This window comes from Cuculus canorus, chromosome 3 (genome assembly GCF_017976375.1).
Source record: "Cuculus canorus isolate bCucCan1 chromosome 3, bCucCan1.pri, whole genome shotgun sequence".
Lineage (NCBI taxonomy): Eukaryota > Metazoa > Chordata > Aves > Cuculiformes > Cuculidae > Cuculus > Cuculus canorus.
This window is the reverse complement of record NC_071403.1, coordinates 36,406,522-36,429,202: the sequence shown is the minus strand read 5'-3', so window position 1 is coordinate 36,429,202 and position 22,681 is coordinate 36,406,522. Positions and strand designations below refer to the sequence as shown.

Here is a 22,681-nt window from a genome sequence, read left to right as displayed (position 1 = left end):
GTTGTTGAGTAACAGTGAGGTTACTTCAGTTCTGCATCCTCTCTGTAAGCAAACTAGTTCAACATCTCAACTCAAAGGGTAAATGAAGGACTTCCCAAACACAAAATCAAGTTGGAGATTGAAAAAGGGGAGCTGGGGGGTGAAGACAATGTTATTATATTAAGTTATTATACTAAGTTATTATTACAGTATTAATTGCTTCTCATCCCTAGCAATCCCAGGAGTCAAAAGGAGCTGACGCAATAGTATAAGAGGGTCCCAGCTCCCTGGCGCACAGATTCTCCTGGTGACACAGGGCAGGCACAAAAGAAGAAAGGAGGAAAATGAGTGTTTATTAGGAGGGACCAGTTCTGCTTATTTTTGCAGGTGTTTAGGACCAGCAGTAAGAAGTAAAGACTAAGGAACAGGCTGATAAGCAGAGAATCCAAAATATATTGCCTTAAGAAAGGAAAAATTGAAGTTTCTTTTTTGCGCTGTCAGTAACAGAGATTATGGACACAAGCAACATGCAATCCTGTAACCTAAATGATTCATAATGTCTCATTTACTGCAGTTCTTCCATTGTGGCAGATAGGCAAGGGCATAATTTTAACATGCAAACTCATGAGGAAGATGCGAGAAGTAATATAAAGGTGCACTCGAGTTACTATTCGAACTGCAATAGGGACTTTCAGTGTTTCTAATTGAGCGCTCAAGCATTTTTACAGTCGTTGTATAGGAGGAGTAATCTCCCACAAGGTGGAAAAAGAGTAATTTAGCTAAATCCTTTATTGCAGTGAGGACTATAAGCAGAGCCTTACAAAAAAAATTGCCAGGAACTGTGTCAGCTTTAAAAGTTAGTCTGGCTGTAAGAGCTTACAGGTATGCTACAAACCATGTATCATAGTAGTTTGCATGTAGTAAATTTATTTCTTTGAATATCTGGCAAATCTTGACTATCTTGTTTATTTTCCTTTAGTTTCCCTTCCTTCCTCTCCTTTTCATTCCACTCTAGAGTCACTTTGCAGAAACTGCAGCAATACATTCTGGAAAACAGTAACGTGAAATTTATATTCACTTAAAAGACAAACTGTACCAGCTCCAAACAATTACCCATCAGTAATGTCTTTTCAGCTAATCAAAGGCCACATTCCTCTAGCTTTTGATTATTTTCAGATACTGTGCTTTGGTTTATATTAAGAATATTCATTACAGTAAAATGAAATAACAATCTGTGTCATGATAAATATGACACCACCTGACCTGCAAACAGTGCAGGAAGGGATTATTCACAGGTGAGGACCAAGTTCTTATAAAGCTGCGATGCAGTTAAAAGTGTCCCTTTTTTTAAGTGCATAGATACTTATATCGAAATAAAAGTAAATTGATTCTAAGTATGAAATTCAGAATTAATTCTACCAAACAGAGCTTTTTACTTGGGTGATCTTTGTCACCATACTACCCGTTTTCATTTCATAATAACTTGTTTTAGTAACTTGATTTTCCTGCCAGAACTGTACCCACAGCATTGCAGATAGCAAGTAGCATTTCCCTATTCCCTATTCCCTAACAATTACCCCTTTTTTCAGCTAGAGATTTAGTTCTCCTCCGGACCTTAACCTTATTTAAAAAATGAATCTCTTGGAAAGCTCAGTCCAGCCTGGTCGTACCACCTCTGTGGAACTCACTGAAAATTACTTTGATGTGCTGCTCACAGGAGTACATACTATTATATTATAATAAAAACAAATACTAAAAATCTGAATAGCAGTTTTATGGATTTCCAGTAGATGGATGATATTTAGTAGTTTGGATATAGATTCAGAATTGATAATTGAAAGAGTACTGGGTTTTGTTTATTGTTTACATTGAAAATATTTTATTATACTAATGCATTATACAAACATTAGGCATTTCAGAAGTGCCTTAACAATATTTGGAAGTAAATTCTGAAATTAAGCTATAGTTGGGTTGGACTTATGGGAAAAAGAAAAGTTTTACCACATCTTAAGGCTGCAAATGGTGTTTTCGGTACAGGAGTTCAAAATGTCAATGAATACATCCATCAATAGTTAATGGTGGGGAGTTTCTTTTATATGTTTACTCATGCAGGCTATACCTTTTTTTTTTTAAGATCAAAAACATTTACATGGTGATTTTTTATAATAACTTTTATTTTTATGTTGAGTTCCTGAAACAACTGGAGAACACCTAAAAAATTCATCGGAATCTGACACTTGAATACCATGCTGCAACTATTCCGAGCCTCATGCAACTTTTGATGCTGTGAATTCATCCGCAAGCCTTTGGAGAATGTTGTTTCAGGGCACACAGCTAGTCTCTCTTTTCTTAGTTGAAGGGTAAATAAATAGTGATGAGAGAAGGGAAACCTCTTTCTGCTGAAAACAGTTTGTCCGTCTCAGACTGAAAGTGGCCTGTGAAGCTTTTGACAGTCCCCTCTGTAGGCTCCCTGGCCTTGGTTTTGCGAGCTCTGCTGGTGCACCTCCCAGTACCACAGAAAAGCCCTACTCGCCCTCTGGGAAGAGACGTTCCTCTGTCTTTCATGCTTTACAAAAGTTGTTTGGTTGAGGTCAGTGTGCATAAATCATGTAACTTACACAAACTATTACTGCTTCATAACTTCATAGAACTTAAATGAACCTTAGGCTACATAGAGGCACAGTATTTGTTTTCCTGTCTTCCAAAATTAGAGTTTGTTGCGTGCTGATGGATTTGCAAGTTTGGCATACTTAGAGTTATGGCTTCTGAAGGTTATTTGTATATATGGAAGGTTATTTGGATTTCATTTCTAGGTATAAATGTTTAGTTACCTAGCATGCCATTAGAGTATATACAACAGCATAGGTATTATCTAGCACTAAGGGACCCATAATTGTACAAAGTATGACAAGGCAATTTGAGAGTCTCTAATATATACCTAGTAAAAAACAGCTTTAAAAAAGATGCTTACATAATAAAAATAACTTTAAATAGGCTTGTGTATTAGTTCTTAATAGGCTACATTTATAAATCCGAAACTATGTGCTTTACTAAACATGAATAATTAATTTGGAAATATATTTATATTTTGTAACATTTTTAACATCAATTAATATCAATTTGTTAGTTTCTCAATGCCAGTTTTTAGATTAATATTAGAATTTCCCAAGTGGAAGTCATCTTTTTTCAGCCTGAACTTTAATCTTGAGCCAAAAGAGGGGAAAAAAACTCTGAAAGACTAATTGATGTTGCAAAATCTAATTTTGTACTACAAGAATCAACTCTGGATAGCTACTATAGTTCTGAAGTTGCATGATTACTGTTATTTCTGTCAGGTACAGTAATACTTCATTCTATCTTTCCTTAATTCTTCACTCAAAAAAAAAATTGCAATATAGGTAAATGTAGTCATCAATCTATTTTAAAATTTGCTTAAATTTTAAATAAATTCTGACTCACCAGCTAAGTGACTGGGAGAGTTACTAACTATTGCCACAGTTGTTGATTTGGTGAGAAGGAGACATCATGCTGAAACGTTTAATGAAACGTCATTTAATTAAAAGTTTTTAATTTCTGAGCTTCATTTTATGTAGCTTATTTTTTAGAATGCCCAAGTAGTCTGAAAGCTATGTGTTTCTAACAACAAGGTATCCTAATATAAAATATAAGCTATCTAATAAAAATGTGAACAGCACTCTGGAAGGTTTCCAGTTATTTCTGTCTTTTCAAAAATTTTGCCTGTTTATGCATTAATACATTTTGTAGGTTCTTTGAACTCCATTTTTCAATTATAAATTCAAATATTTTATACCCAAACAAGCACAAAGGACATGTCTTAAAGCAAAGCACACTATTTAAAAAAAGAAATATCTAGGTATTTCACTACTAGTGTCCCAGCTAGACAGAAAAGCTTTCTTATAGGTGCTTGGAAAACACAACCACCAATTAGCTCGACACATACTCAGCCTCTGTAATTCTTCAGTCTTCCACAGTGGCATCTGTGGTTTAGATGCTTGAGGAAAGCATTTTCCCACTTTTCCCCTTTCATGTTTAATTTCTCTTTTTGTAGGTTAAATTATGCAGGATTTGTTTAAAGCACAGGAATCTTCATTAATTACTGCTGCTTTAAAATTTAGGTGTGCTTTTCTGTAGGTACCTAATAATAAAAACATACAATCAAGGAGAAAACAAAAGGATGGAGAAGTTTTCTGAGCCAGTAATGGGTCTAAGGGTGGGCAGAAAACATCCTTACCCAAGTACATTGCACTATTATCAGTGGAAAACAAAGTGTAGTTTTCAATGTGACACTCTTGGCAAAAAAACTCTACTTAATGAGTACAACTTGTACAATTATTCTGCTGATGCTTCTGGTTTAGAGAAGATTTTTCCTGCTTATAAAAACAGCCTTTACAGATGTTTAAATGGGAAGAAATAACTGCAGTCAATACTTTCCCTTTCTAACTTTTTTTTTAATCCTGCCTTTTTTATTAATAGTTCTCTGTACTGATATTTTATTTGTGTTTTTTTTTTTCTCTTGTATAATGCATGTTGAGTACTGTTTCTGGATCTTAGGATTTCAGTAGAATAAACTTAGAGCACTGCTCAGTGACTAAATGTATGATAGTATTGTTTGTCTCCTCTCCATTGCCATTTAAAGAGCAATAGCTTACTTTCTGTGTGGGCTTCTAATTAATGTGCTCTTCTGAGTCTCCTCAGTTGTTTTAATTTTGTTCTTTACAGAAGTGATGGTTGTTTTCCTGAATTTTGTAATCAATGAGCATAAATTGCTAATGGCACCAACTTATAATTCTCTCTGCGTATTTTTATTTGGGTTAGGTTTTTTCCTAGAAATCTCGGTGAGACTGAACTCTTTAATAACTATGGAGGAGTTCAGTCTGGGAGGGGAATCCCACTGGACTTTGGAAGTGCCACATAAACTTGGGGGCATAACATCATTCAGTGCACTCACTGAGTCAGTATGAGTTATGTCTACATATAATTGACATGAAATCATGTCAATAATTATATCCCTTAATTCAGAATTACAATGGGAAGTGTGGCAGCTGAAGTGCTAGCTGATCACCATTGCAAGTGAAATTACCTGAAATTGCTGAAAGTAGAAATGAAAAGAAATAACATACTTTTAAATAAAAAATATTTAAAATAAAATTTCTGAATTTTTGTAAAATGGATTGTGTAACTTGCTCAAAGTTGTAGCCAAATTAATCATCGTTACTGAAGTATGCTAATCTGTGTTGGTTTGGCTGCACTGTGAGGTTACACTAGCTCATTTTATCCATTTTACTTTATAAGCAACGGCAATATGGAGGAAAGACCAGCCAACATGCAAGACAACTTTGTCTTTGTCCTTCATACTTTACGAAATGGTACGTTTGGTTTGAAATGATGTGCTTTTGCAGGCCATAGAGACCCACCTCATTCGCAAATCAAGCGGGGGGCTGACATACATCGCTGAGTGGAAGGGTGGACTGCTTGAACACAAGATGGGACATCTCACTTGTTTTGCTGGAGGCATGTTTGCTCTTGGAGCAGACGGAGCACCTGATGACAAGACAGGCCATCATATTGAGCTTGGTGCTGAAATTGCTAGGACCTGCCATGAGTCCTATGACCGTACAAGTAAGTACTTATTGCAGAGTTTAGCTTCACAGTTTGACTTTGTGAAGGCAGACATAGGTATTTTTACATAACATTGAATGAAACTTGCATGATGGTATGAGAACTTGTAGTCCTTTATGAGCAAACACCGCTTTGCTCTAAGAGTAAGTTTAAGAATGGCTGCTCTGTTCTAGAAATATTTTCTGTGCACCTGAATCATATCTACTCACTCTAATAATTAACATGACAGCTTTTTTTTCACTTTGCAGATTTCTGTATAGCTGAATACAAATAAGAGAGGGAGCCTGTTCATTTATGCATCGATATAGCTATTAATCATTTTTTATGCACAAAAAAATCTTTTATTCACAGTTCTGTTGGTACAATGTTTCAAACACTAGAATTGCACAAAGGAAATGTGTTTCTGTACAGGAAATGTCTTTGGATTCTTTGATCTTCTTATAAAAATAATACTGGCAGCATTTCAGGTCCCAGAGTGGTTTTTCTAGTTTGATATAAAAAAGTAAATATCCTCATCTTTTATGCAAAATTTCACATGTTGCTAGTTATATGAAGTCTTCTAGGATGAAAATCTTTGTGTCACTGTTCAGACTGGAACTGCTGTTTAAGGCAGTGATGAAGAAAAGCTCTCTCCTATTCTGAATTATTTACAAAATATTTCAAAAAGAAGGTGCTGCAGTGTCTTTCAGAAATTAAATAACTTTTGAGTAACCTGGCTTTGTGCCATGTGAAAGGATAGTTGATTTGGTAGGTTACATAATTTGAAACCTTTTTTTAATGCTTTTTAATGCATGTGGTTTTATGTTGGCTAGGCATGAAACTGGGACCAGAAGCCTTCAGATTTGATGGTGGTGTTGAGGCCATTGCTACAAGACAAAATGAAAAATACTACATCCTACGACCAGAAGTCATAGAGACCTACATGTACATGTGGCGGCTCACTCACGACCCAAAGTACAGGGAGTGGGGATGGGAAGCTGTAGAGGTAATGTTCTATTGGATTTTTTTTCTTATTAGATACTAAGTGAGCTGGTAAGTGATACCTGGGTATTGTTTAGCAGTTGGAGAAAAAATATTGATTTTAAATCAATAAGAGCAACTCAAATTTCTGGAGATTCATTTACTAAATAGATGAACTAAGATCTTTTTGACAAAACCAAATATTGCTGGTACTGTATATTTGAAAAATACCTTGTGGTTTCTCCTTCTTAAAAACTTATCAGATCAGGGTCATATTTGGATATACTGCTCAAGTTGTTGAGTATTGCTGCATATGAATGCAAAGTGAAAAACGTGTCAGATTTGAGCCTTGAACACGGAAGTAAGTTTTATAAAGTGTATTTTCAACAGTAATTGTACAAAGGTGATTTTAATTAAGGTTATGAGGGCCAAGATGAAGTACTAGATGGTACCAAACATTTAAAAGATGGGTCACTTTCAAAAAGCATAGGTCATCTGGACTGAGCTCCATTAATGATAATGATCCTTTTTAGATTTAAATTTCTGTGTCCCACTGGCCTTTGAGTTATTTTGAGCGTAGCTGTTTGTGTTTGTATAGCACAAGCCTTCTTAGAGGGCAAGTAGGCTACTCTGCAGAAACTGGTTTGCCAAATCTATTGTTTCCTTTTTCAGTGGTTAATCACTCTTATTGTTAAGACATAAGAGGCATTTACATTTACCATGTTTTATTCTCCAGCTATAGGCACTTCTAGGGTTCTCTTAGTTTCTTCTCACATTGATGTTGCCCTTGCTAAATGATCTGCCTTTCACTCTTTGGAATTTCTAAGCAGATAGATCTTATAGGAGACAAACAAAGCTGAAGAACATTATTTTTGCAGCTCCATATAATTAAGAAAAGTGAAAAAAGGAAAAAAAGAACACACAACTCCATGCAATCTTTTTTCACACTTATCACTTTCCAGGATGTCAAAAATGTCCTGTTTGTCAGTTTGTCCAACACCTCTTGTTTCTAGGAGTGTTTGATTATAACTTTCTTGGATAAACCTAAAAATTGTAGAAAATTGCTTTATACTGAGGGAAGAACACGTACACTCGTGTAGTGCAATTTCTTGTTCCCATGGGACCCTACGAGAGAGCTGTTAGTGGCTTATGACTCCATATACCTGGCTGCAATATAACATCTGCCAGTTACTTGGCTCCCTCAGCAGCAAGCAAGATCTGTAATTGTATTTAGTGTTCACTGTGTGAGATACTGAATGTATCTCAAATGTTGTGCAAGTGTTGTTGAGTTTTGTGAAAAAACTGTGTTTCAAATTTGGTAATTAGATATTGTTGAAGAATGAAATTTCTGGTAAAATCTGTTTTCCATAAAAGAATAGCTGCTAGCACTAACTATACTTCTATTCTACAACTCCTCCTTGTTTGAATATTAATGGAAATTCCATATCTGCAGTCAAGACTATATTCGGCCAAGTAGACTGTAGTTATTTAGGACATTTTATTTGCCTCCCTCAGGTGTTGGCTCTATCAGCCCTGAAACAATACGATTCTGAATTAATGATTCGAAAGCAATTTTTTTTAAAATAAAAACTCTTGTTTAGAGTGCTGTTCCCTTACTTACTTCTTTGCTAAAACCATCCATAGGCATACATTTTACTACTGGAATCTTCCCAGGCAGATTATAATTGGAATATGTACGATGGCTGTTTATGGAACTCGTCCCACCAGGCTTCAGCAATGCCAAGTGTTTCTTTTCCAGGAGATGTTTTCCCTGACTCATTGTTGCTGCCCACACTGATAACATTGTTATAAACAATTGAAATGTTTTCCTTGTTATTATACTTTACCCCGTTGATTCGGTTTATGTTGATTTTGAGTTTGTACGTGTTGATTTCAAGTTTGTACACTCATTTACCTTCTTAGTGGTCCCCATGTGTTCACTGTTTAACATTGTTGTGGTTAGTCTCATCTAGCTCTAACGTAGTGGATTACAGCCCATGTGTGGGAGATGCAGCTGGTCCCATTCTGTACAGGCCCATCTTCCACTGTCCTAAGGTGCAGTTGCATGTTTCACAAAAAGAAACCTTACAACTTCACAGAAATCAGTTATAAGTTTCAAATTTTTTTCTGGTTTTTTTTTTTCCTTTTCTCTTTTACTTGATGTTTATAGCCTGCACAGCTCCACCTGATACTGCATTTTTTGTTCCAGCACATGTCATATAGCTTAACTGCTTCATAAATCCTGTTCCCTTTTGCTACAGAGAGCACATCACTCCACCCTTTTGTTCTTGGGGAAGTCCCTTCCCACTGACTATGGTTGTTTTAGTTACCAACATTTGTTGCAGGAAGAGGAAGCTGAGGTTGAAACAAGAAGAAAAGGGACAACAATCAGACCATATGTTGCTGCCCAAAAACATTGTTCTTCAGGTGTTTCATGTCAATGTTCATGTTTCATTTTCCATTTTCATGACACTGGCAAAAAGAACTCATTTCATTTGTTTCCCAGTGCCCTTGCAGTAGAAAAGGAGGCTGTTTTATGGTTCATGACTTCTAAACTCTCCAACAAATCTATTAATTCTTTCTCTAACTTTTGTAGACATGCTCATTTTTTCTGTGGAAACTTGCTTTGATGCATTACTCTGAGTCCAAGATCATTCTGTATGTATTTCAGCAGTTGGAGAAAATGCAGCTATGACCAACATCAATATCTACTGTTACTAAGTTAGAAAGGTTTTATCAGTTTAGCTCTTGAAAGTCTCCTTTTCTGCATTATAAATCTCTGCATTTTGAATTCAAAACACTTCTTTTATTTTTTCCCTTTATGATACTTTGAGATTGTCAGCCAGTTTGCACTGTGCTTGAAATATACTTGGGTTTCTGTAGCATAACTGATCTTAGCCACCCTCATTTTCTGAGAACTACTAATTTAGTGTGTGTGATTGTTTATTCCTGCCCACCACTACCCCACTGTCAATGTGAACATCACTGTACTCTGAAAGTGCAGATGGCAGATGTGGGCACAAAAGGCCATTACTGCCAGTTAAAAGAGGGTGACAACCGAGAGCCTTTTGTTCATACTAATGCCACACATGAACGTCCTCTTCCTTCAGTTTAGTGAAAAGTAGCTTTTGAGGGGTAAGATATCGTCACATTTGCATCAATTAGATATGACGATGGATAATATGGAGCAAGTTAACCTCTTAGTTCCCATCACAGCACTTCGTTCAGTTGCCTGTAGGATATCTCCCTTCAATGAACTCCTAAAGAAGGCTCAAACTACATGTTAGAACACATAAACCTCAAATGCAATTTGGTTTTATTTTACTTCACTCTATTTAGAATGCAGCTGTTTCCTTGAATAATAGCCTTATCCTTCAAGTTCTCCTTCTGCTGTGCCTCAGAAAACATAATCTGGTGTTTGACATTGAAAATCCAAACACAGATTCAGCATTTTGAATTCATTGCAGGTTGAAGTAGACGAGAGAGAAAGAGTACCAGCCAGGGGAAATTACTTGCTAAAACTTAAGTATATTTGTCACTTAGTAAAAGTGTCCAGGAAAATGAACCTAAAGACACATAAGAAAAGACAAATAGGCCTGTTACATTTTAAAGGATATCTCCTGGAGAAAAATCCCTTTTAAATATACAATAGGCAGCTTACTCTCCAGTGAAAACTATGGAGAGGCTGACATGCAAGCCAAATATATGCAGATAGCTTTCAGGGACTCCAGCAAAACCAAGGACATTTAGGATATCTGCTCACAGCAAAACATGGATCTTGAACAGCCTTTAGAGCAGGCAGAGGTGATGGATACCTCAGTAATTATTAGTGACTTTTAGTCTCATCTTTCATCAGAAAATGGTTATTCTGCCCGTTTGCTTTTTTTAAATGTATCTTCTGCCTTTTCATAGCTTTTTTGCCTTATGTGGTTTCAAACGCAGCATCTTCCCCTAGATAAAATCTACACATCATGTAAATCACTTTAGTGATGTTTGTCATAGCCTCAGAAATTGAGGAAGTAGTTGTTTTCTGTCTCTCTGTTGGGGGGTTGATAAAGCTCCAGGTATTTCTGCCTGGATGTTGCTCTAATACCTGTCTCCACAGCAAGCACCATGTAGTAATCCATCATGCTTTCCATCATTTTCATTATGAGAATAATTTAGGGCTAAAGAGTATTTTCTGCATTTATTTTGGAATAATGAGTTGTTTTAAATATAATCATCTTCAATTCTCTTCGCGCCTTTGCTTACTGCATAATACCAGAGAGTTATTATCAAACAGAATAAGAAAAACAAAGAGGCTAAGAATACTTTCGACCTTGTTAAATAGGTCAGTTATAAAGAAAAAAGATGAATGAATATTTTTAAACAAAGCAGTGATAAGAGTACTAATATTCAAATAAAGTATTGGATGCAAACAAAGAAAAGCAGAAAAGTTTATCAAATAATATAACTGTATATACCTTCTACAGTTCCAGCACTGAGTATATGGGTTTTGCCTTTGTATATATACCCTGTGTCTGATCTTTTTTCCTCCTTCAAAATTAGCTGATCATATAGAACATTCCTGTGTGCAGAAAAGAAATTATATTTGTAGGTGTAAAATAAGAAACAATCATTGGTTTTACACCTTTTAACTGAATACATAGTTTCACAGTTTAGAAACTAGTTAGAGAAAACACATTCTTATTCTAAAACGATGCCTTAAGCCCAGCCATATGTTAGCTTTCCACCTCCTCCTGTGTAACAGAAAGCTTTTCAGAAAGGTATCAAAAAAACTAGTACCTTCTGCAGAAAAGAAATTCAGTCATAGCCATATATTAGAGCTTTCCCATTGAAAAATCAAATAATTGCAAAGAGAAACCAAGCAACTTACATAGAAAATGGAGAGCTGCCTTTGCTTTTTCAAAGCTATTTGCAGGAGGTAAGGAAAAGACTGGTCTTTATCATGGCATTCAATTCTATCACAATTTTTAGGCACTAAAGTATGACCAGGAAAGGTATATGGAACACAGTCTCCAATGGCTGATAGACAAGCCTGTGAGAGGCAATTGTTATTCCTATTAAAAAGAAGGAAAAGAAAATAAGTGAAAATCCATGTATCTTTCCTTCTGAAAACTAATTTAAGTTCACTTTTAATGATTTATCATTTTGCTCCTCTTCCCAAGTGTAAAGTTAGATATGTGTGCATGTGTCTTTTTAAAAAGAGTTTTCTGTCTAGATGTTATCTAATTTTCATCTCTTTATTAAAAAAAGTGGCCTTTTTTTTTTGATAGCTTTATTGTTAAACAAAATAAAACTGACAGATGATGCATTTTGTTAATCCCGCTGACTTTTCTCCCCACTCCTCTTCAGGCACTGGAAAAACATTGCAGAGTAGATGGTGGCTATTCTGGCATTAGAGATGTTTATCACAATCATGAAAGCCATGATGATGTGCAGCAAAGTTTCTTCCTTTCAGAGACACTCAAGTAAGTTAAGAAAGTTGATTTCATTAACATGAAGTTTTATGTATCATCTTTACAGATGCATTTACCATTAGTATCCTTGACATTCACATGACAAAATCTGACTGAAACAGTAGAGCTTTTTTCTGTGTGACAGGAAGCAAAATTGCCCTTTTTTTTCCCCCCCCTTCTGTATCAATAAACTAATTGCTATGACATCTGGAAGTTATCTTTGCTTCTGATAAAGGTAATTGATAGTCTTTGTTGAGAAATTACATCTGGCTTTGATAGGATCTAATTATATATGCCAACACTAGTGAAACAAATTGACTAGATGGAGAACTTATCAGGGCCGTATTGTTTACTTCTCATTTTAAAACTACAGAAAAAGAAAAAATAAGTCAACTTGCATGGTAAGCTCACATGGCCTGTTAAGAGGAAAACCAAAAGCTTTTGTTATCTATAACCATCTCCTACGTTTTTAATGAAATGAGGAAGTTTTGTCTTGGTCTCTTCAATTTTTTTTCTGTAAAAGTCACAAAGACTAGAAAAAAGCAATTATGCCCTTTAAAAGACAGTGTAATACTGAAGTGAATGAAATAGCATAAATCTCTTTATGTGTGCTGCCTCTACTATATCTTTTAAGTTAGCCTATTGGAATTAGACCAGGAAAAGTCTTCAGGGAAGGATGGTGATCAAGGAAAAATAAAATTTCATATGCTGAGCAGACTTTCATCCCTAAGCAGACTTCGATAATCATGCTACTGTAGCTACTGCCTGTATCATGACAATAAATAAAATGTTGGATTTCTTTATTGGTTACTGCTGGGTTTAATAGACCCTATCTTAGTAAATGGCTGCCCAACCTACTGGTCTAGTGCTAGTTTCCGTCTTTAAAAATCCTATGCCAGAGGTTGTTCTTAGCAGTAAGACAGGATTGGACTACAATATTTTCAGTCCTACATCTTGATATATGTGGACATTCAGGAAGAAAAAAATTACCGTGGTTTTCTACTATCAAAACAATATGTAATAAAATTACCAAAGATCAAATGGAAATGAAGTGAACTGGTGTTTAACCTTGATAGCCTAAACTTCTTTGTCCTCTATCAGAATAGAGGTGTTCTTTTGTTCGTCTCCAGTTGCTATCACCCCTGAGTCCAATCTGAGTTGAGTAGTCCCAAAGTTTTGTACTAATCATTGTGATGTTTATTGGTGTTTTGTGTTTGGTCAGCCATTTCCCTTGATACATTCATCTAGGGAAATCAGGCATTTCTGTTTTCCTGTTGTAGTTTCACTTCCCTGATGTCGTCACCTTTCCTGCTTTTTTTCTCGCCAGGTACTTGTATTTGCTGTTTTCTGAAGATGATCTTCTTCCATTTGAACACTGGGTCTTCAACACAGAGGCTCATCCTCTCCCTATTCTTCACAATGATGATGAGAATAAAGAAGAAAACCCGAAATAGATGAAGATTTTTGTTTTGCTCTTTAGATCTCTTTTGAAGACTTGGGCACATGATTAGGGTTTAAATTCCTGTGTTAAATTTTTAAATCAAGTGCTTTGCAGTCTGTTTTCTTTAACAGTAAATACTTATGAATGGACTTCCAACTCTTCACTCCTCTTATCCAGCTGAACCAGTTCCTGGAAGAGATATAGGACCTCTCTCCAGATTTTGTTAGGCTGCAGTATCACCTTGGCCAAAAGGAGCAGAGTGTCTGCACGTTGTTCCTGTCATGCTTTTAATTTGACTGCAAAATTCTTTCCTCCTCTATGAGGAGATGTCTGCTTTAAGCTGTAATATTTTGCCATGTTGCAAAAAGCCATATTGAATTAAGTATAAAGAGCTTTTTTTCCCTTTTTTTTTTGTTCTCTGTTAATTTGTTTTGTGTGTCATCCAAGACAAATCTTGTGACTGTGACAGCCTCTTCTTATGCGGGTCTATCATCACTTGGTAAAGTATCTGATGTATTTCATTGTCATTGAATTCCACATAGGAATATTTTCATCTCATGCAGACACAACTCTGAAACTGTGGTATGCGTTGAAGTTAGTCTAAACTTAGTTTTTATGAATTTAGCACATTAGATAGCAGACCTTAGTTTTTTGAGTTTTGATTAGAATATTGTAATAGAACAAATTGATTCCTTCCTTTTCTAAGTGGTATTATTCTCATGTCTTTAGTCAGGCTAATATGGAGTAAAATAAGATAGTCATTTCATATCAAGAAAGGAAGTCTTGCCTCCTTTATATATTTAGTCCAGTAGCTTTCATTTGGTTGGATGGTAAAAAGACAAAAATTATTGGATGACCTTTTCCTGGTAGCTGAGAATTGTACCAGAAACAATTTGTTTGGTTTTCTGGGACTCAAACATTCAGATAAGTTCAGACTTGACACCAGACTTGATAATTTACTGTCACAAAGCAATTTAATATATCTACATGAATAAAATCAGATGTCCAAATTCCTTGAAGAAAATTTGTCCACTTAAAAGATAATAATTCAGAGAGGAAATTTTCCAGTGTAGAACTAAAACTTTCTGAAAGCACCGAGTCCGTTTGCTCTGAGCGACTTTAAATGCTTAAAGTTATTCCCTAGATTAGAGGCCTGGCTTACTAAGAAGGGTTAGAGCTATGCCAAAAATGTTCTACTTTGTACCATCGCCAAAGGGGAAAAAAAACAGGCACCATTAATTCTTATTTCTACTGAAGTGTAATTTGGAGTCGTTTACATGATTATTAAGTCTACGTAGGTTTTCATTTAATGACAATATGACTTTCGTATGTTTGGAATAGGGTATAACACCTGGCTTCCCATTCTGAGAAAACACATTATTCACTGATTTGACTGCAGCAAAACAAATATGGTTCTTAACAGTAATCTTCTTTAAAGGTATTTAGTAAGATAGCTCACATTTCCAGCAAAGCTAATCACAGGGGAGGAAGCACATTTGTTTAGGCATTACATAGTATGTTTTTTTCCTGTACTGGTAGAGGTCTGTGATGTAGTTTTTCAGAGGTAGAAGCCAAGAGCAAAGATAACATTTTTGCATCTGGTAGCCAGAGGCTGACCCATAACCGTGACCCTCTGGAGTCCATAAAGACAGCAGAGCTGCTCTGCTTCCCCTGCAAACAGAGAAGGTGGCACGTGCCACGTGAGCTGCCAAAGACATTTATGTAGGAGGCAAAGCAAGAGGCTCTGCGGTAATGCAGCACAGGACTGGCAGAGCTGTGCATTCCTGCGTGAATGGGGCTGAGCCTGGGCAACCTAGAGCTGGGCCAAGTAGCACGGAGAAACTCTGTGGAGTAAAACAAAAATTCTCTTTCCTCTGTAACCAAAAAGTAATAATAATTAATTCTGTCTCAGTTATCTTTATTAGGTCATCTGCTGCTGCGTTATCACATGGTTGTGCATGTGCTGCTGTATGCCTCCTATCTGTTAAATATTTACAGTAGCTCAGACAAAAACAGCCTTTGAGAAATGTGTTTTGTAAGCCTCTTTTTACGTGGTTTTGTTAACCACAGTATGTTTCCCCTAGAAGTGTCTAGTGATCCTGTTAAGATTTCTTAACAAGCTGAAAAGAAACAGTGGAGTCGCTCTTCTCTGTGTTTCAAAAAGCAGGCTAGAAACACACAACTACCGTATGCATTGGGCCCTTTGTAACATAAATATAAGCATCATGACTGTTTCCTTGTAAAACAGACATTTAGTATGAATATATATATTTCTTTTTAGTTTGGGAGTTGTGAAAGAGCACAAATTTGATGTGACTGGTATTGGTATTCAGGTTGTATGTAAAAACTGCACTATACTGTACTTTTTGTAAACTAATGTAAGTAGACGAGAAGATTGTACAATGTATAAATCTGCCAAGTGTAAGAAAAAAACACTTTTCATAAACTGAGAATATATTGATTTTTCTCCCTTTTCTTTTTTTTTAAAAAAAAATAACCCCAAAACACCAAAGTCAGTACTTACAACTGCTTATTAGGTTGCTGAGATAACATGCATTTTATTTCCTGTTCATGAACCAGCTGCGTGGAAGTGGCTGGTGATGGTCACCTTGTCCCCAGTCCTTCATAAGAGCAAAAGAAATTGCTTGGTGGGGGTGTAGGGGCATTATCTTTGCATAAACACACTGCCTACACTTTCCATTTCTTTGTAGCATCATAATGAATTTGAAACTGCATATGTTAAATCCTAAGAGGTAGATCACTTTAAATGGCACCCACGTTGTGTCATGGGAAAAAAAATGTTTTAATTGTTTGTGAGATACGTGTTGCATATGTGTTGGTTGTACACAGATTTTTGCAATGCCCAGTAGCTCACTGTTTCTATGGTGACTTCATCATACATATTATCCATTTCTATCATGCATTTAAATTGGTTTTGATTTGTACATAGCTCATCTAGTCTTTTCATCTTTGTATTAACTGAAATTATGGAATATATAATAGATCAAGATGCTTAATTTTTAAGAACTTATATTTGTAAAAATTTCTCTATTGTGAATAAAGTCTTTTAATATATCTGTTCAACTTGTTATAGTTTTTTCCTAAGTGCGTTGCAGAAGTAACTGCAGGAATCTGCTGCAGAGCCTGGTTTGGCTGTCAAACTCATGAATTTTCATCAGCAGAGTGGTTTGATATGGCGGAGGACTCTGTGTACTTGTTAAGATACTGTTGTTAATTAATGGCAGTCAGTGTATAGAATTGCTACCACAGAAATAAATTCCTAGACGTTTTTGTCAATAAAATTCATCCTACCAAATGTGTTTTGGCAGAAAATTAGATTACTAGTGAGAAGCAGGAAGCTGGGAAGTCAGAGGTGGCAGGCAGGAAGCCTAGTGAAGGTCAGTCACTCCAATTCATGTTCTGCGCAATACAAGCGGGCTTCAGCTAAACGCCATTTAGGAGCAAACACTGGAGCAGAGATTACAAGGCTGTCATAACGCCTGGCATTACATGACCGCGTAATGAAACCCTATCATTAGTCCATGCTCTGGAGGAGAGGGGAACAGTTGTCATAGGAACCGTAACTAAACCACATTTTGTGTCAGGAAGGACCCATTGGTGAGATCTTCCATCTAAATGTTGAAATAAGAGCTGTAGTTCATAGATAACCTTATTTTCTCTGTTTAGTAGAAAGCCTCATCCAAAGATTATTGTGAAATAAACTGCCATGATTTGACAGAACAGTTTCAGTAGTATAAATGTCTGTCAGAGAACTTGCTCATTAGACTCGCTTAAGTAAGAGATTTTTAAAGGTAGCTCTTCTGTCTAGAGTCTCATTTTCCAGCAGAGTTGCAGTGTACAGCTCTACAATTCCCTCCTCCAGAACCACACAACTGCTACTCAACAAGATAAACATGAACTAATGCAAAACTTGGTGCTGCACACTATTCACGAGAGACATAAATACAAGCCTGAGTTAGAATTTCAATCAGTTTGGTCTCTTAATTGGATGCTTGGTGTGGTTTGTTTTCTGCAGGGAAAAGAAGGAACTAGGACCAAGTTGATAATTAGTCAAGACTAACAAGATTTGCCCTGCTGTCTGCATTGCCCTATGGCCTTCCTCTATCACAAGAGTAACTGAGCACTCATATAACAGCATATGCCATGGAAACAGCCCTTCCCCTGATCCACCTTAATCTTGGGATTAGTCTATCCTGGTTGATCTCAAATGCAGGAGAAAAGATTATGCATCAAAAAGCAGTCTGCCAAACCCAAGAAATGGTTGCTGAGACTCAGAGTTCCTGTCCAAATACTATGAGAAGAGAGAAAACAGAGGTTTTTGCTCTCTCCTGGTTTTATGCATTCAGGCACACACAGAGTGGTACATGGAGCAAGTCGCATAGCTGCAGAATCCAGTAAGAGCCCAGCAGGCTGTTGGCATCCAACAGTACCTCAAAAGCCAGCAGTTTGACCCTCATTTCTCAGGTATCTGCTCTTCTGTCTGGACCAGCTCTCACTCACCTTGTAATTAAAATCACTAAAAATCAACCTTCCTTTTGAAAACCACTCTAAAACTTTCACATGCTCTCTCCACTTTCTGTGCACGTATCGTTGCTTATTTGTGGAAGGGTTTCTGCCTTTCACCATACCCATACTGACATTTCACAGGACATTAAAGACCCCTCTCGTTATTAATATTGTATCTCTTCACTTCAGTTGTGCATTGCTTTCATACCATCAGAGTAGCACAGAGATACTATTAGTCTTGAGTACCTCTAGTTAGAAAAAAATATTAAAACTGTCAGTGTGACTTCATTATACTGTCAAATTCCGGTCGTTGATTCAGCTCCCAAGGAGTATCGCCCTATGACGAGGGGACTTGCTGGTACTCACAGAGCTCAGAGAGGCGTTACGGTTGGCAACACACATGACAGAAGAGACCAGAGTTATTTATTTCAGCCATGGGGGACAGTTAAAGGATTCTGATGCTGCAACTACTGATCCTACATGGTAGGTTACATGATTTTAGAAGTTCATCAGCACATATACAAAGGAGCAGACAGGCAGCGATGCACTAAGGCACCATGTAATCCCCTGCCCTAGCTACTCCTACCCCCATGGGAGTCAGCCCATCTCCACACTCCCAGAGGGGCACACAGGCAGGTGCGAAACTCGTTTCCTCCACCAGAGGAGGTTCAGACTGGATATCAGAAAAATATTTTTTACAGAAAGGGTCACCGGGCACCGGCAGAGGCTGCCCAGGGAGGGGGTGGAATCACCATCCCTGGAGGTATTTAAAAGACGGGTAGACGAGGTGCTCAGGGACATGGTTTAGTAGCAGAGAGGAATGGTTGGACTTGATAATCTAAGAGGTCTTTTCCAACCTGGTGATTCTATGATTCTAAGTGAGGGACTCAGAGGAAATTACATCCTGTCCAGGCCCCTCCCCAGGGGTTACCCCAGGAAAGCCTCAGCCCTGGTTCCGCTGGCATCCACCCATCAGTGAACAGGAGCAAAGCACATCTGGGGCTGTGGGAGGACTGGGCATTGCCAAGGAGCATCCAGGACAAGAGGATTATAATATTGAGCAAGACTTGAAGAATGTTTAGAGGATGCTTTAAAGGTGGGCAAACAAAAGATATAGGTGATTTCCTAAGCATGGGAAAATAGAGGAATAAGTGGTTAGCATGACCGCTGAGTACACATGCTGTGTATGTCTGTCTGTATGTGCATGTCCCTACTGGAAATACATGTTCAGCCCTGCTGCTGACTAAACCTGGGGCATGGGGCTGTGGCAGCCTCACTGCTGCCAAGCTGCCAGATTCCGCTGCTGCAACACAACATGGTCCAGCAGCTCGGCATAAGGATGAGATTTGGGGAGTGCCTGCGTGATAGGCAGGCTTATCACTAGTTAACCTCAGCTGGTTTGAACTTTGTTTACTAAACTACATGGTCAAAATTTTTCAGCTTTCTTGCACTGCTGTAATATCTCACAGTTGTGATCCTGGTGCTCTTACCCAGCAGTTCAGATGTTATAATCGATCTTTTATCCCTACCTGGAGTCTACTACTAATTCCTACCTGCTAAATACCTAATACTGCTATTTAATAACCAGCATTTTCCCTCCCGAACAACTTTCCATCTTGTTCCTTGAGGTGCCTTAGTTGATATTAAAGCACAGAAATGTTTTGTCCTACTTATCTCAATCCAGCACATTATGTTTACTGCTTAGGGCACCTCTGCTTCCCTCAGCTCAGAGTAGCTTGGCTTCCTCTGGCCCCTCTCAAAAGTAGAGGTCATTCTCACAGAGGTGCATTTTTAGAGCTTGCTCCTCTGCTGCTGCTGAATCTTATAAGCCAGTGCCGCTTTCTCCTAGCACGTTAAATCCCTTAGCTTCAAAATACTCAGAATAAGAGGAGGCCGATAACCTTGCAGCCTTCACAACTGTATATTCAACTCTATGGGAAAAAATGTTTCTATGTACTGTGGAAAGCTATATTCGTAAGCTTCATACCAGTCCCTCAAGTTGAAATTTAAAACATTACAATGCTCTGTTTCAAAAGTACAGTGCAAAGAATAGCGTGTAGGAAAAAATGTATGGAAACAGCTACATACAAGTATAGTGGCAGGGACAAAGTAAGGGATGTGCAAAACAACACCAAATGTTGTATTTGCAAGAGGGGCTTATTATAATTTGACTATGTTTTAGCTGTTCAGCCACTCTTGCTTTCCATTCCATTTGTTTCTGAGTTTGAGGTAATTCCTAACTCTACTTGCATGTGTTCCAAGAGCTTTTCCTAAGAAACGTGGATTCAGCTTTCCAGCAGTAACAACAAGCTGAAAGTGCTCCATGTTTAAAAAAAAAAGGAAAAATGCTGCAAAACTTGATGTTATTTTACATAACAATATCCTCAGAATAAGAAGGATATCGATCTGTTGAAAGGGGTCCAGAGGAGGGCTACAAAGATGATCTGAGGGCTGGAGCACCTCTGCTATGAGGACAGGCTGAGAGAGTTGGGGCTGTTCAGCCTATAGAAGAGAAGGCTCAGAGAAGACCTTATAGCAACCTTCCAGTACCTGAAAGGGGCTACAAGGAAGCTCTGGAGGGACTTTTTACAAAGGCATGTAGTGATAGGATGAGGGGCAATGGGTATATATCGGAGAGGGGCAGATTTAGACTAGATATTAGGAAGAAAATCTTCACGGTGAGGGCACTGGCACAGGTTGCCCAGGGAAGCTGTGGCTGCCCCATCCCTGGAGGGGTTCAAGGCCAGGTTGGATGGGGCCTTTGGCAGCCTGATCTGGTGGGAGGTGTCCCTGCCCGTGGCAGAGGGGTCGGAACTGGATGATCTTTACCTACCAACTTAAACCACTCTACGATTCTATGGAACATCAAACTGCATTTCTATGGTACATAAGTAAGAAGAAAGAGTGTATTCTAAAAGCATTTTTGTCTCATTTTTCTTTCATTAGTTTACACAACCCCTTCTAGCCTACAGCTGCATGCAAGTTTTGGGATTTTTCTCAACCATCCTCCAAGAATGACCCAGAGCTAACACGGGCAGAAGCAGCAGCACATTAATACAACATTCCATAGCCATTCTGGGCGGGAGCTGATAAACATCAGCTCACAGGAGAAATCCAGAGAAAGCAAAACATAATGGCTCAAAATACCTCCAAGAAAGTCTAACTTCTAGACATATTTACTACACTGTTCCCTGGAAGGGCAGAAGTACAACAAGAGACTCAAACCAGCAGGTCAAGCATCACAGAGCTCCTTCTTTGTGGTTCAGGAGCACAACGACTGGTCCCTGAATGTCCTCCCTGTGTAAGAATGAGTTTCCCACCAGACTCCTTTGCTGCCTGTCATGCTGCCACAGTCCTGCTGCTCACTCATTAGGCACTACAGTGTGGCACGACAGTGGCTGCAGACCAACACCTTTGGGCATGCAACAACAGAGCTGATGATCCATGATTGTGCCCCAAAAGCCTCTGCTCCCAGCTCCTTGCCTATAATCCAGCTCACTCTAATGACTCAGATTTTTAACACAGAATCACACAATGTTCAACCACTTCTAAGCCTTTCCCAGTGAATTTAAGGCTGTGGCAGCGTCTAGTTGATGAAAGGCTTCTACTCTGTCCAGAGTGAACTGATTCCTACTGAGATGTAGCACAAGTCATAAGGAAAAATCCTCCATTCCCTTTCGCTACATGAAAAACTGAGGGGAGATCTAGTTAGGGGAGTAGATTTGCTAGCTGTGAAAAGCCATAGTTCTTTGCAAATGCACCTTTCAGTTACAGAAGTTTTTCTTCTTACCGTTGCTGTCATCTGCTCACCAGAAATGCCATCCAGACAGCCAGAGGCTCGGGTACTCATTTGGACAGTGAAAGATGCAGGTCGAGTATCTGGTCCAAGTTTGCCAAGAGCCAAAATCCCATCCAAAGGGGTCACTGAGCTCTCCTCCCCACCACATACACCTCCTCAGTCCTACTGAGGTTCCCCCTGACATGTCAGAACAGGACCTCACAGTGGCAGCAAGACCTTTGGAATTGCTCAGCTGCCACAGAGACAGGTATCAGTCAGAGCATCTCAGCCAACAAATGCTACAGAGCTGAGCACTGCCAGCACTGTGTGGGAAGCAAGGTTAACATAATGGCTTGACTCCTCCTGGAATCCAGTCATTTTTCTGGAAACTCCACAGCCCAAGACAGGCTACTCTTTAATTTTGTTTCAATACTTAAACATGAAGGAACAAATAGCCAAGAAGCAGCTTCAAATGTGCTTTTTACATTGCTAGCTATGGTGTAAAAGCAACTCTCACCATCCTGTTCCCTGTGGCTGGGAAGAACCACACAGACTAGAAGTGGGCACAAACAAATCGAAACTTGCCTAAGAGCAAACAAAACCTACCTCCCTAGCAGATAACTCTGCCAAGGACTCACAATAAAATACCAAACACCCATGGAAGCTGGGAACAGAATGCTCCCCTCTCTGCAATGCCAGACTCTCATTTCTCAGTGTAGAAAAGCACAAGAGCAAAATTCCTAAAAGCAGGCACAGCAATTTCTCACAGCACAGCCACTGCTCAGACAGCCCAGGAAACCAATTTTGATGACTTAGCTCCAGTGCAACCCAAGTCAGCAAAAGAACAAAAAGCAGAGGAGGAGGAGACTTAGAAGGCTGAGAGTGCAGAAACTTCAA

General features: G+C 38.2%; 1 protein-coding gene across 1 annotated transcript in view; it reads left to right on the top strand.

Annotated features, from left to right (window-relative positions):
* The window catches only part of MAN1A1 (mannosidase alpha class 1A member 1), a 150,576-nt gene extending 134,025 nt beyond the window's left edge, over window positions 1-16,551 (top strand). Inside the window, exons 9-12 of the mRNA XM_054061625.1 lie at window positions 5,400-5,619; window positions 6,432-6,604; window positions 11,935-12,050; window positions 13,366-16,551. Of these exons, the coding sequence (XP_053917600.1) occupies window positions 5,400-5,619; window positions 6,432-6,604; window positions 11,935-12,050; window positions 13,366-13,492 (636 nt within the window). The 3' untranslated portion in view covers window positions 13,493-16,551. The remainder of the gene's footprint in view (window positions 1-5,399; window positions 5,620-6,431; window positions 6,605-11,934; window positions 12,051-13,365) is intronic.
* The last annotated feature ends 6,130 nt before the right edge of the window (window positions 16,552-22,681 follow it).